Source organism: Haliotis rufescens, unplaced genomic scaffold, assembly GCF_023055435.1.
Source record: "Haliotis rufescens isolate VD_foot unplaced genomic scaffold, xgHalRufe1.0.p SCAF_21, whole genome shotgun sequence".
Taxonomy (NCBI): domain Eukaryota; kingdom Metazoa; phylum Mollusca; class Gastropoda; order Lepetellida; family Haliotidae; genus Haliotis; species Haliotis rufescens.
Window position 1 is genome coordinate 9,545,624 of NW_025963902.1, and position 14,115 is coordinate 9,559,738.

General features: G+C 39.5%; 1 protein-coding gene across 1 annotated transcript in view; it reads right to left on the reverse strand.

The window, feature by feature from the left end:
* Positions 1-5,527, reverse strand: part of LOC124150820 (p53 apoptosis effector related to PMP-22-like) — a 33,667-nt gene extending 28,140 nt beyond the window's left edge. The window contains exon 1 of the mRNA XM_046522898.2: positions 5,382-5,527. Within this exon, the coding sequence (XP_046378854.1) occupies positions 5,382-5,420 (39 nt within the window). The 5' untranslated portion in view covers positions 5,421-5,527. The remainder of the gene's footprint in view (positions 1-5,381) is intronic.
* Positions 5,528-14,115: the final 8,588 nt, after the last annotated feature.

Here is a 14,115-nt window from a genome sequence, read left to right on the forward strand (position 1 = left end):
AATCGCGAGATCCTTTACTTTTTTTTCGTAGTATATGTAGGAATGTTCCTATAAATCTATGAAGCATACTGTTTCTTTATCCAATAACTTAAATGTGAACACTGTATTTTATTGTTTTTAAGTTTTAACACAACATTTTTAATTGAGTGAATTGTGTTTTATGCTGCTTTTAACAATATTCCAGCAATGGGCGTCACAGATTGTACCCAAGTGGGGAATCAAACCCTGGCCTGTGGCGTGACGAGCGAACGCTTCAACCACAAGGCTACCCCACTGTCCCAGCAGATTTGAATTGAGTGAGATGGGGAAAAAAGTGCTATGTACCATACTTCAGTTGCATAACAGTGGCATCCCATTATCAACCATCACTGTCATCATGCATAGTTTTTCCATGTGTTAACAGGACACAAAAACTACATCCAACACACATAAAAATTAAGAATGGATTCAAAACTTATTCAATATAAGTCCCGATGTATGGAAGTTGGAATTACTAATGAAAGAAATTAAACCGAAACATACACAAGATGTATCTGATATTTCTGTTCTGGTAAGAAGAACGAGAAATGTTCAGACAGGCCATGTCAGATGTTTTCATTCAATCACTAAGTTTTAACTTAAACAAGGAAATCCCAATCTATGAAGTACAAGAAAGCAAATGAGTTACCGTATTCGACGTAATAAGCTCCCCACTCTAATAAGCGCCCATGGCGATATTTACTAATATTTTGGCTGGACATCACAGTTCCATCAAAATCTCGTAAAGAAATCGACATCTGTTTACAAATAACATGGCAACTGCCTGGAGTGAGTGTGGCTTTACGCCGCTTTTAGCAATATTCCAGCAATATCACGGCGGGGGACACCAGAAATGTGCTTCACACATTGTACCCATGTCGGGAATCGAACCCGGGTCTTCGGCGTGACGAGTGAACGCTTTAACCACGAGGCTACCCGACCGCCCCTCGGGACTGCCTGGAAGATTTCAGTTGATTGCAGGATTTGCAGAGCATGTGTACCAAATCTTTTCATATTTTCATTATCGATCAGATTGTCTTTTATTGGGCCGCCATTTTGTTGTAACCAAATGTAAGTGATATGACAGGTGGAATCAGATTGGTCAAAAGGAGGGACATAAAAGGGACATAACTCGTACTAGCCACTAGTGGCGCTACAATTGAGTTCTGCAAGGTCAGTTAACTCCCTTGCCTTGGGAGGTGAATAAGACATGCTCAAATACACCAATCCAAGGATTTGAGGCTAACTGCCCCTGGCAGGCAAATTGGAAAAAAATAATTATTTTGTTCGACCTGTGAAGATCTGGAGTAGAATAGGTCTTCAGCAACCTATGCTTGCTGTAAAAGGCGACTGTGCTTGTCGTAAGGGGCAACTAACGGGATCGGGTGGTCAGACTCACTGACTTGGTTGATGCATGTCATCGCATCTCAATTGCGTGGACCAATGGTCATGATGTCAATCACTGGATTGTCTGGTCCAGACTCGATTATTTTACAGACCATCGTCATATAGATGGAATATTGCTAAGCGCTGTGTTAAACAACAAACAAACAAAAGTAAGGGGGGACTTTGTGGATTGGGAAGTCTGGCTTGGTGACTTGGTTGATGGAATGGGTAACTCGGGTACTCGGGTAGGGTGGGTCCTGTTTTGGTCTGCACCTGCGGTAAGTCACATGATATATTGTGACAATAACCCAAACTCGATGGTTACACTACAAGTCACTAACATTTGCATTTCTGTCTGTCATATAGCTGGAATATTGCTGAGTGCCGTGTTAAACAACAAACAAACATTATTTTGTTCTTTGATAGGATTTTTTAGTCTTTGAATGGAATTTAGAAGTGATACATATAAGGAAGAGAATTATGGACGTCAACTTCTTTGTTATGAGGAAAACAACATTTCGGAGTACATTATACATGTATAACTTACTTATTCACCTGATGAAGAAGTAAGTATATACTCCAAAACGTGTTCCTCATAATAAAGAAGTTGACATCTATAAATTCTCTTCCTCAGGATTTTTAATATCTAATTTTTTAAATTCAGATCAACGTTAACATTGTACACATGGTATTGCATTCAATGCAATAATCTAAAACCAAGCAATACACACTCATCTCCTCCATCATGACTATTGATCTCTACAAGGCTATAAGATTAGTGATTACCATTATCATGAATTGGGAAGGTTCCTAATTCTAGTTTGGGAATTGTGCTGACATTATGCTGCAGTCCTGGGGCCGAATATCGACCTCTTGGCAGAAATAGATATAAGCCACTGCAACCACCATACATAATACATTGCAAGAACAAATTACAAATTTTCACAAATCAATACATTGTTAGAAAAAGAGACAAAATGTAATGTTAATGAAACTTTACCATTTGTTAACACACAGGAAGCAGTGTAGTGTGGCCAGTGCATCTGTGCCAATCACACTAATTGATTCTTGTTCAACTGCCCTTACCATTGGCTAACTATCTAAAAAATTCAGAAACATTTTATGCACAATTTTTTTTATTTCTTGGTTTACAGATGCACTGCTTTTTCAAAGTCCAAATGTTGAAAATTTTTTACAAACTACTCGTTTTTTATTAGTGCCTTACTTTACTTTAAAAAATGCACAAAAAGTTCAAAAAAAAGAAGAAGATTTGTTTCCTCATCGAGTGTAAAGTAAAGGGAAGTCACTCTAATATTTCTCGCCGGGATCGGATACCATCAGAGCATGTCAACAAAAAGCACAGTGGTGACCAGTTTAATCGCCGCCCATGCTGCCAAAATAGCGGCGTCTTCACCATGACATGAATATTGTTATATTGCCATTGATGTAGAAGCTGTCTGCCAGGGATATAATAAAATGTCTCTTGATAAATTGAGTTGTTTTACTTTTGGTACCCCAGAAATCTTTTTTAATACCTAATTAACTTTATAGAAAAAAAGTTTTTAAAAAAATCTGAGAGGTTGTTTTGTATTGTTTTTTAATTTGCCACCCTCACTTTTGAATGAGTCTGAAACCATAAACCAAGAAATAAAAAAAATGTCGCCTAAACCATGTCAGCATGGTCAGTTGGCTTATGTTGTAGAATTTTGGAATTTCAATCATTATTGTATCAGGAATAGGAAATAGCAAATTACATAATTTAGAAAAGATTTCTTTTACTTGCACACATGGTCATTATTCAAACTTATGGAAAAATCCATTTTTGAGCCATTGAGCATGTTGAATATTTACACACAAATTATCATTCACATTGGATATTGATAGTTTCCTTTGTGTTTTCAATATGTCCTTACTGAATATGGTCCAGTCTTGGGTATTTTTACACCAAAGGTTACATATTGTGTGTATTTTATGCAGCTCTGAGGTCATCTCGTCTGCATTCCAAGTTTTATTACCTATGAGGGCAAACATATATTCATAAAAATCATATGTGCCCTAGGGTCATATCACATCACAAGACAACAATGTATTGTTTCCGTCATCCGGAGGACATTGTAGACGTCATTCGAATCTTATTGTGAGGTGAGGTCGGAATGACGCCACACTAGAAACCAAGTCATAGCTGAAGATTGTTGACGTCATTCGACAAATTGTGGTTCCTCTGCTGTAGCGACTGTCTGTCCTTATAGGTAAACACTACAATTTGTCTCTGTATGTAAACATCTTCTTCGGTATTAATAGAACAACCCACGAGTGTTCATGTCATACTATGTTTACAACACTTGTGCCTAAATTACGGTATTTCCATCCCTCTTGCTCAGGAAATACTGGAATTTAGACACTCATGTCGTAAACATAGAATGACAAGAACATTCATATAATATCAAATATATATTACAGTTCCAGGACAAACTGTAACATATAGTCCTTTATTACACAATATATTTCTCTCCTCTATAATTAAAACAAATACTTTTCCTGATGCTGATAATAGAGCTGGCTAGACATGATTTTATATAAATCCAATCTAGTCTTGTTTTCATAAAATACATATATTCCACAGTCATGGTGCAGGACTAGGCCAAACTACAACAAAAGCAGATGCAGTTCTTTTGAAAAGGAGGGGTGCATTTTGTGAAAAGGTACTTTGCGATCAGTGATCGTGTAATTGGGTTGAAAATATACTCCCAATTGTACTAGTCAGAGTTTTTTATTGCATTTTTATGCATTTTACTTTCGTTTGGCCTATTTCTATCACCTGTTAAATTCCCCAAAACATGAATTTTTTTGCGTTAAAAAAATTCCATACAACACATAAATCAACTGAAAATAATGCCGAGGGACAAATTTGGGCTAATTGCCTCAAAAGTGTTTGGCACAGACTGGTATACCACAGGAACTCGTTATTGGTCAGTAAATAAAAACTACATACCCTCATAAAAGTAGAGAACTTATACATCGCATCAAAACACCGGGCTGTGTACTCGCTGGCAGATGACCACGGAATACGCTGACCACTGTGTCGGATTAACGAGACTGAGTAAATAGTGATTTCTGTAATTTGTTGCAAATTAGGTGTGACAGAGTTGGAGTGCGAGACTGATGGATTAACGCACTAAAAAGCACTGATTTAATCGGTTCCCATTAGTGTGGGACAAAGCCGGTTTGATAGATTTTTCAGTGTCGGATTAACAAGACTTAACTGTATATAGGGGGTATATATTTTTTATTTACTGACCAATAACGAGTTCCAGTGTGGTATACACTGAAATGTTTACATGCATCGCCACTTCTTTCTCTATAATGCATATCTCACATAAATACTGTTGTATTTAACATGATCAACAATGTTACAAAATCACCTGTTATTTCTAATATGAAATGTGACAAATTATCTTAAATGATTCTATAAGATTATTGTAATCACTCAAAAACAGATCCAAGTGCAGTGAGGCGTGACGGCAGCAAACGGTCAAGACAGACAACCCTTCTTGGTTCTCGGCTCTCGAAAACAGGTGACAGGTGATTTCCACCTACATCAAGTACACATATTAGTACTTGTGGCATTTTTATGACGATTTTTCGCTACTGTGCGACAATATATATATGTATGCGTATGTAAACATTGAATGCTAAATACACCTTCCCAAAGCTGTTTCTCACCTGTCAAGTTTTGCAACACCCAAAACCATAAACAAATATAAATAACAGCTTGGGATCTAAACATCCTCTTGCTAAATCTATCCCTAGATATCTAGGAGGTGTATTGTCAGAAAACGTCTTGGTATATCACAACAAGGACCACAATCATGCAGACATTCTCAGAATAATTCTATTTATTCATGATTTGAATTCACCTGTCGCACCTGTAGCGTCCTGTACCTTGATTGCCACAATGCCGTCTAATTAGTTCTTACCTTGATGGGACGGTACTTGACAACTTCTACTTCCACCATATCTTCGTTGATTACGTGTTCAAACAAAGTAAGTCTTATGTCAACAGTGAAATAACTAGCGTTGGCAGACAGCCTGGCTTAAGGACAACACTATTTACCTGATACTATCTGTATCACAACTAATGATATATGTGAGTGCATTTCGAAACTCTCTGTTGGCTTTGACGCGAGTAAATCAAACAAATAAAGAAGATACATGTGTACAAATATTGGGGTATAAAATAGCACACATACGATTTGATTCCTTATGTTGACACATGTTTATCAATGTACGTAGATCTGGTGTTCACTTGATACGTGAATCGCCCCTTAATATTGTCTGTTTAAATTTGCTTGAGAATCGTGCATGGAAAAGCTGTTTTCTCCATTTTGTTCGAACTATATGTTTGGTATTACTAAACTATCTGAGGACATATTACCTCAGTTGATCAGCATCCTCAGGTAGATATACCCGAAGTAGCCAGAATATGTTGAAAGGTTTTTAGGAAAATACTCCCTACCTGAGAGCTGACAAACTTCCGCATGTCAGAGGTCAGGCTTAACGCATACCGTTCTGTTGGCTCACTGTTCAAAGTCATTTGACATGACGGGCGGTTGCATCTGAAAGTTACAGTTTTAAAATGTTGAAGTTGTATTGTTACATATCATGTCTGAAAAGTAATTATAAGTCAATTCTCTGTTGGACCAGAAACTGTATGGGTAGATATTAAAATGATATTGTAATAAATTTAAGCGCACTTGCATGAATCACTGAGATCACGAGTGGGCGGGTCAGACCAGGAGCCATGGGTGTAACCGATTAGGTTGGGTTGGATTTAGATTGTATGTTTTCAAGGAATGGCTTCAAAAGAAAAAGCAGACATTGTCTTGCTATAAAACTATGAACCCCACGCATTGTCTTTCAATTTTTAAGCGCACTGTTGCGTATATATAACATCTATAAGATTTGAATTGTATACAGAATTGTTGCATAATACAGATAGAGTGAGAGAATGCAAACGCAGAGAGAGAGAGAGAGAGAGAGAGAGAGAGAGAGAGAGAGAATTCCGATGCTAACATTTAAGAAATGATCCACATTCTTACTGTGGAGTAGACTTTGCGATCTCTTGAATTTTCACACGTCAAGCAGTGTTTCCTCCACCTAAAACTATAAATATGTTTAAAGGCATTGACGATCCATTGATTTTAAAATAAATCCATGATTTTTTTTTCATATTTCGTTTCATTTTTTATGTAATCAACTTCGGAAAAACAGAAGGTCAAGTGCAAAACATGTGAATGAATGGTTGGTTGGTTGGTTGGTTTGTTGTTTAACGCCGCACTCAGCAATATTCCAGCTATGTGACGGCGGTCTGTAAATAATCGAGTCTGGACCAGACAATCCAGTGATTAATATCATGAGCATCGATCCACGCACTTTGGATCGATGACATCCATCAACCAAGTCAGCGAGCCTGCCTCCCGATACCGTTAGTCACCTTTTACGACAAGCATAGTCACCTTTTACGGCAAGCATGGGTTGCTAACGGGATCGGGTGGTCAGGCTCGCTGACTAGGTTGATGCATGACATCGTATCCCAATTTGGTGGATCGACGCTCATGATGTGAATCACTGGATTGTCTGGTCCAGACTCGATTATTTACAGACCGCCGTCATATAGCTGGAATATTGCTGAGTGCGGCGTTAAACAACATGCAAATAAACAGTACGTCGTCGAGCTGAAGGGAACGGTCATTTCTATCGGGTGTGGTGAGTCCGACGTGTATGATGCACTGATGTACGGGATATAAAGACCCTCCACTAATGCTTGTTATATTTTTGGATGACCATATCCATGTCCTTGCGGAGGGCAAGGCTGGCCCAGTCGTCCGACGCGCCGCAATTCACTGTGCTGAGATGTGTCCCATGGGAATGAAAGAAACCCCCACGCTCCTTGGCTCGAGAGTTGGTTCGCCCCGATTATGTTTCTAGGTTTGTCAGCACCATACCCGTGCTCGTGGGTTTCACCAGCGTGTCAATCACTGGATTGTCTGGTCAAGACTCGATTATTTACAGACCGCCGTCATAGAGCTGGAATATTGCTGAGTGCGGCGTTAAACAACAAACCAACCATCCAAGCAACCCACCAAAATGTTTTAAATCCTACTGGCCCTTAGGAGGGGGCCTCATCTAAGGTGCTGCGATTCGCTGTGAAGAGTTGTGTCCCTTGGGCGCGCCAGAAACCTATGATTGTGGGTTCGAATCCCGGTTCGCCCAGATTATATGTTTCTAGGTTTGTCAGCACCATACCCATACTCGTGGGTTTCACTGAAGTGGTAAACGTCTGAGACCTGCATCACTTCGGACTTTACTACCACATTAAGCTGACACGCCGTGATATAAATCGACTACTGTAAGCGGCGTTAAACCACCCACTCACTCACTCACTCCCTGTGTATCTTGCCCATGACACCCCCAATACCCCTCCAAAATAAATTAATAAATAAATAAAAAATAATTTAAAAACAATGTGTAGTCCGATCAGACTGTTTTGGGGTGAACCTTCCCTGATTGCCTCATCCCACCCCACAAACTGCCCCAGGGTAATAGACGCTTGCAGGCACGTGAAGCAAAAATGCTGACTGTCACGAAAAGTTAGATTACATAACGCTACTTCATATGCACTTATACTGATTGCACGGTGACAATATATTCCTGTCATTCATTGCTATATAGAGCCCGAGGGTTATGACCATTTGTTTAGCCGCAGCGAGAACTTGATTTTAATGAGATTGTTATGAGGTGAGGTGAGGTGAAATTGGGTTTAACGTCGCGTCCAAGATTATTGCAATTATATAGCGACGTGCATGCACGTGTGTGGCTGCTTGTACTAGACCGCACTGATGCCGATTTATAGTGCTAGCTCACTGAGATACCATGCCGCAGTTTAACATGAATACCCCACTCAGACACAGTATACTGACTCCGAGCCGACCAGTCCTTGCTTTAACCCCTTAATGCCGAGCGCAAGACAGGGTAACAACAAGTACCATCTTTTAACGTCTTTTGGTATGACGCGGCCGGGGATCGAACCCCGGACCTTTCGCTCTCCAGGCGGACGCTCTTCCACTAGACCACGGAGGCGGTCGAGATTGTTATGAAGTGCATCCGGGACTGTAACACAAACTCAAAAATAGAGAGGACATTTGCCTAGTCTTGTCATTAATAAATGCCGTGATATGTTTGTCTCAAGGTGTGACCTTATACAGCCGGGGTCAACTTTGTTAGGTTATAAACCAAACGTTCTATTCATCTTGGAGTGTGTTACTGATTTTAGTCTGTTGAGTGTTGTTTGTTGTTTAACGTCGGACTCAGCAATATTACAGCTATATCACGGTAAATGTAAATGCGATGTGTCTGTATATAAACGAGTCTGAACCAGACAATCCAGTGATTGACATCATGAGCATCGATCCACGCAATTGGGATACGATGACATGTATCAACCAAGTCAGCGAGCCTGACCACCCGATCCCGTAAATCGCCTCTTACGACAAGCATAGTCGCTTTTTACAGCAAGTAACGGTTGCAAAAGACCTATTCTACCCCGGATCTTCACGGGTCCTGTTGAGTGTAGTACCCCCTCCCCAAACGACTGTCGTTTCATTGAGGCAGTCTGAAACAAAACGATAATTGTTAATTTGAAATAAGTTCTTTAAGACTTCCTTTTAATATTTGCTTTATATGTGTATTGAACAGTAAATGTTTAATATCTAAACGGTACCGAGTAAGGCGACTAAATGGAAATTGTTTAGATATAAAACGTAAACGATTTGTTTCTAAACAAAATCCGTTTAGTTACCTAAACGATCTAAACACCCATTTTTTGTAGTGTACCCATTTTGTGTTTTCAGATAGTGTTTCCTCACTATATACATAATAAAATGCTCTTTTCCATGGAATCAAATATTCAGTTTATATTGCCATGGGTTAAGGGACACAAAACTCAGGGATTTCCAGTTTAGATTTATTCATAAAGTAATATTTACTAAACGTGAGTTATTAAGAATGAAACTTATTGATAACGATGAGTGTTCTATGTGTCATACTCACAAAGAAAATATTTTTCATGTTGATATCGAATGTCATGTTGTTTTTGGTCAGATTTCTGTATTTACTTGACTCATATCTTGCATAGAAAAATCCTTATAACTGACAACGAGCTCCTCTTTGGTACCTCTGATGTATTAATTAACCATTTGATTGTAGCTGCTAAAAGATTTATCTTTGTCCAGTGTATTAAGAATGAAAATGTTGACTTTGTTGCTTTTAAGAACACAATAAGAAGTATCTATGACGTTGAATATCATATTGCACGTTGAAATAACGACTTCTCTGCCTTTAATAGAAAATGGGCTTTGTTTACCCAACCTGCAAAATAACTTATTCACTTGATGTTTGCAACATAATTTGATGTACCATAAATACCGCATCTTCTTAATTGTATACATAAATATGCCTTCATCTGTACCATGATGTGGATTATGCCTTCATCTGTACCATGATGTGGATTATGCCTTAAGCCTCCTCTGTACCATATCCTTTTGAGAAGTACCTGTATTCATAAAGCTGTATTGCTTTTCGAGTGCTTATGTATCCTGTGTATATGACTGAATAAAAATTTTTAAAAAAAAATATATATACATAATAAAATCCAGTATTACAGGCGCGGCATGGTAGCATCGTTGTTCAAGTGTTCGATCGTCACGCCAAAGGACCGGGTTTGATTCCCACATGGGTACAAAGCGTGTAGCCATTGATGTTGCTGGAATTTGCTAAAATCGCAATAAATGAATATTGACTCTTGGCAATGAGGGAGATGTTCTAACTATAGTGTACCGACATAAAATAAATATAATTATATCACGTATATACATATATACATTATGTATATGTGTTTGAGAGTGTGCTGCATACGAGCCCAGTCCATAGAATGTTGTATGTGGAAATAGGCTAGTGATTCGACCCCTGCAGCTTTGTTGTCATGAGATTAAATATCACCCAAGGTAAACTATACCCATAATAGCAATATTTATAAGCATGGCGAACTCCTGTCATCTTCCCGAGGCAAGGAAGTTACAGTCAGTTACTCCCTTGCCTAGGGAAGATGAACTTCGTTATTTCTTTTGCAAGACATTATAATATCATTTCAAATTTGGATAAAACAAAATCTACAGGCAATTTTGGATGACAATCCTTCAACGTCCTAAAACTCCGTGATACCGGGTGGTCACGAGGCCAACACAGACCGACACAAAGACACCGAAATACTATGACGTATAAGGAAAACATAAAGAAAATAATTTTAGTGACAGTTATTCTTTCTTTTTCGTAATTTAAAATGCATCCACCTTTTTTTTCAAAACGCTGTGTCCACGCTTGATAAAAGTGTGAGTTAGACGTTAGAATTGATCTTCAGCAACCCATGGTTGTCGTAAGAGGCGACTAACGGGATCGGGTGGTCAGGCTCGCTGACATGTTTTATTCTGTTCCAACTGGTGGCAAAAATGAAGCATGGGGAATAGGTTCACAATTGGAGCTCTCAGATGCTACTGTTTGTTTGTTTGTTTGTTGTTTAACGCCGCACTCAGCACTATACCAGATGTATGACGGCGGTATGTAACTAATCGAGTCGGACCAGTCAGTCAAGTGACTGACACCGTGAGCATTGATCAACGCAATTGAGATACGATGACATGGATCAACCAAGTCAGCGTGCCTGACCACCCGATCCTGGTATTCACCTCTTACGAGAAGCATAGTTACTGTTGCTGAAGATCGGGTATCAAATGCCTCTTGTCAATGAAGACTAACATCTTTGGGTTTTACTTGTCCTCAGCACAATTTAGTAGGTTTGGGCTAGTGGACAAACCTGAATTTCAAAGGCTACCGAACCCTGGTTGCTGGTTGCCTGGATACGGTGTTTCAAACAGTTATAAACATCATAATTACGCATTCTTTTGGTTAAATTGCTATGATATAACTTTGATACACTCGATCACATGATTTCATCCGATGTGACAACAACATTGCTGATTCGAGTGTAACTCACATACTTTTACCCGAGTACATGGCACCATCTCAAGGTCATCGTATATTATATATATGCGCCAGATCCAATTTCAGAATTGGTGCATGGGCAGTCATGTTCATTGCATCGAGTCACGCGGGCTGTATACTCTGTCAAGGTCACGTTGTATATCTCAATGGGCATCAATCACACGATGGTTGACGAGAGAAAACGGCACATATAGTATTTACTCTATTTAGAGTAAGCATAGTCGTCAGATGTTGAAATAAGATCCCGACCTCTAATAAGGGTCGTGTCTGCTACAGATATTGATAATCCACAAATAATCCAGGAATTTTCTAAAGTTTTGAATTAAGTTATATTTAAAATTCTTAGCTAAGAATGTTTTTTAAGTTCATGGCAGCCATATTGGATATCTTCAGAATTTTACTGCTGAAGAAAAATCTAAGAAACGTTGTGAATACCGTCGCTGGAACTCGTTCAACAAAGCGACCTCATCGCTACAACTGTTGTAAGTCTATATATTAGAGTATGAGAGTTACGATCGCCGTCGTGCTAAGACTGGTTTGTGGTACTGGGCCCTGGGCCCCGTCGCACAAAGATATTTCAGCGCAAAGGGGTTCGTAACTCCCATACTTTAACATAGACTTGCGGCAGCCGTAGTGCTATGTGCAACGGCCTGACTGTAACTCCCTTGCCGATTTTAGCAATTTCCAGCAACATCAATGGGCTTCTCACGGGGGTTGAGGGAGGGGTTGGGGTTGAGGTTGGGGGAGGGGTTGGGTGCAGTCGTCTAAGGCGCCGCAAATCGCTGTGCAGAGTTACGTTTCTTGGGCACGCCAGGAACCTATGATTGACGGTTCAAATCCCGCTTTACGTGGGTTTAACCAAAGAGGTCAACGTCTGAAAGCTGCATCACTTCGCTTTGTCATCCCACAGTAATATGTAATTATTGAAATACCGCTGTCATGTCGCTGGAATATTGCTGTGTGCGGCGTTAAACAACAAACAAACAAACAAACAAACAAACAAAACACCCAACAGACTAAAACCAGTAACACACTCAAAGATGACTAAAACGTTTGGTTTAGAACCTGACAAAGCTGACCCCGGCTGAATCAGGTCATTCCGTGATTAATTAGGCAAATATCCTCTGTATATTTGTGTATGTATTTGTACGCTCTCATAGTCCCGGAAGCACTTCTTAACGATGGTCGTAACCCTCGGGGTCTACATAGCAATGAATAACAGGAATAAAATGCCATCGTGCAATAAGTATAAGTGCATGTGAAGTAGCGTTATGTAATCTCACATTTCGTGACAGTCAGCATTATTACTTCACGTTCACTACCCAGGGGCGGAGTTGGGTGGGTGCGTGGGTGGGCGGTTGTGTCTGACGAAATCAGGGAAGGGTCACCCAATATATATTTATTTATTTATTTATTTTTGTTTGGGGGTGGGGGTGGGGGGTATGAAAGAGATATACTAGGATAGGGAGTGAGGGGTTTAACGCCGTTTTTACAGTAATCGACTTACGTTGTTACGGTGTGTCTAGGTTTCTGGTATTCTCAAAGGACACAGCTTGCGACTGGTGCTGGCGATAAGGTACTCCACTCTGGCAGTGTGGGTTCGAATCCCGGATGGGACTAAAAAAAAATAGTAGTACATTTGTTACATTTGACCACTTTCTAAAATGGCGTTGTGTGTTCATAACAGTAGCGTGGCGTCATAAAACTATTTTAATTGTAAAAGTGGAAACAGCATTTTTTCGGTTTCTCGTGTTCCCACTTCTAAAAGAAAATGTACAGTTGATATTTGTTTTGAGAGAAATATGCTCAAAGTTCAAATGTCCCCTACCCATCAGGGATTGCATTCTGACAATCATTCCATTATGGCGACGGTGCAAATAAGCCCAGAATGTGTACCTGTGTACATGTACTTTGAGTGGTCTGGGACAAAACAAATATACAAAATATATACCGTATTCGACGTAAAAAGCGCCCCGCTCTAATAAGCGCCCACGCCGATATTTGCTTATGTATTGGCTAGTGAACAATCCCAATTAGCACCCCTTCCGACTGATCAATGTACACATGACTTATTTATTCGCGTATAATATAATACGCACTCGTCTGTTATATGCACCCTTAATTATGGGCAATTAAATTCTGGAAACGTATATCTGTCGTATATAAACATTCAGGCTGTAAGCATAAACCACGCCATTTTCGATCTTTCAACTCTTTCCACTAAAATAATATTCTAATAAGAGACCCCTATTTCTAATTTTGAGAGCGCCCTAGGCGCTTAATTATTACGTTGAATACGGTATATAATTTTCCAATTGGTAATATCTAAGGTTGTCTTGTTTTCGGTGCTCAGTTCTCTTGCTCAGCTGTCTTTGAAGACTTTAATGATACGATGTGTACCAACTGTTACAGAATGGAATACAATCCAGTGTATTTGTCCTAGTGTGCCCTGGGCCACGTTCCACAACACGACGTTAGTGCTAAGACGATCGTAACTCCAAACTTTAACATAGACTTACAACAGTCGTAGCGCTACTAATAATTTACCTCTCCATACGAATGTACATCCTCGATAATCCACGCTGTTACCATCTC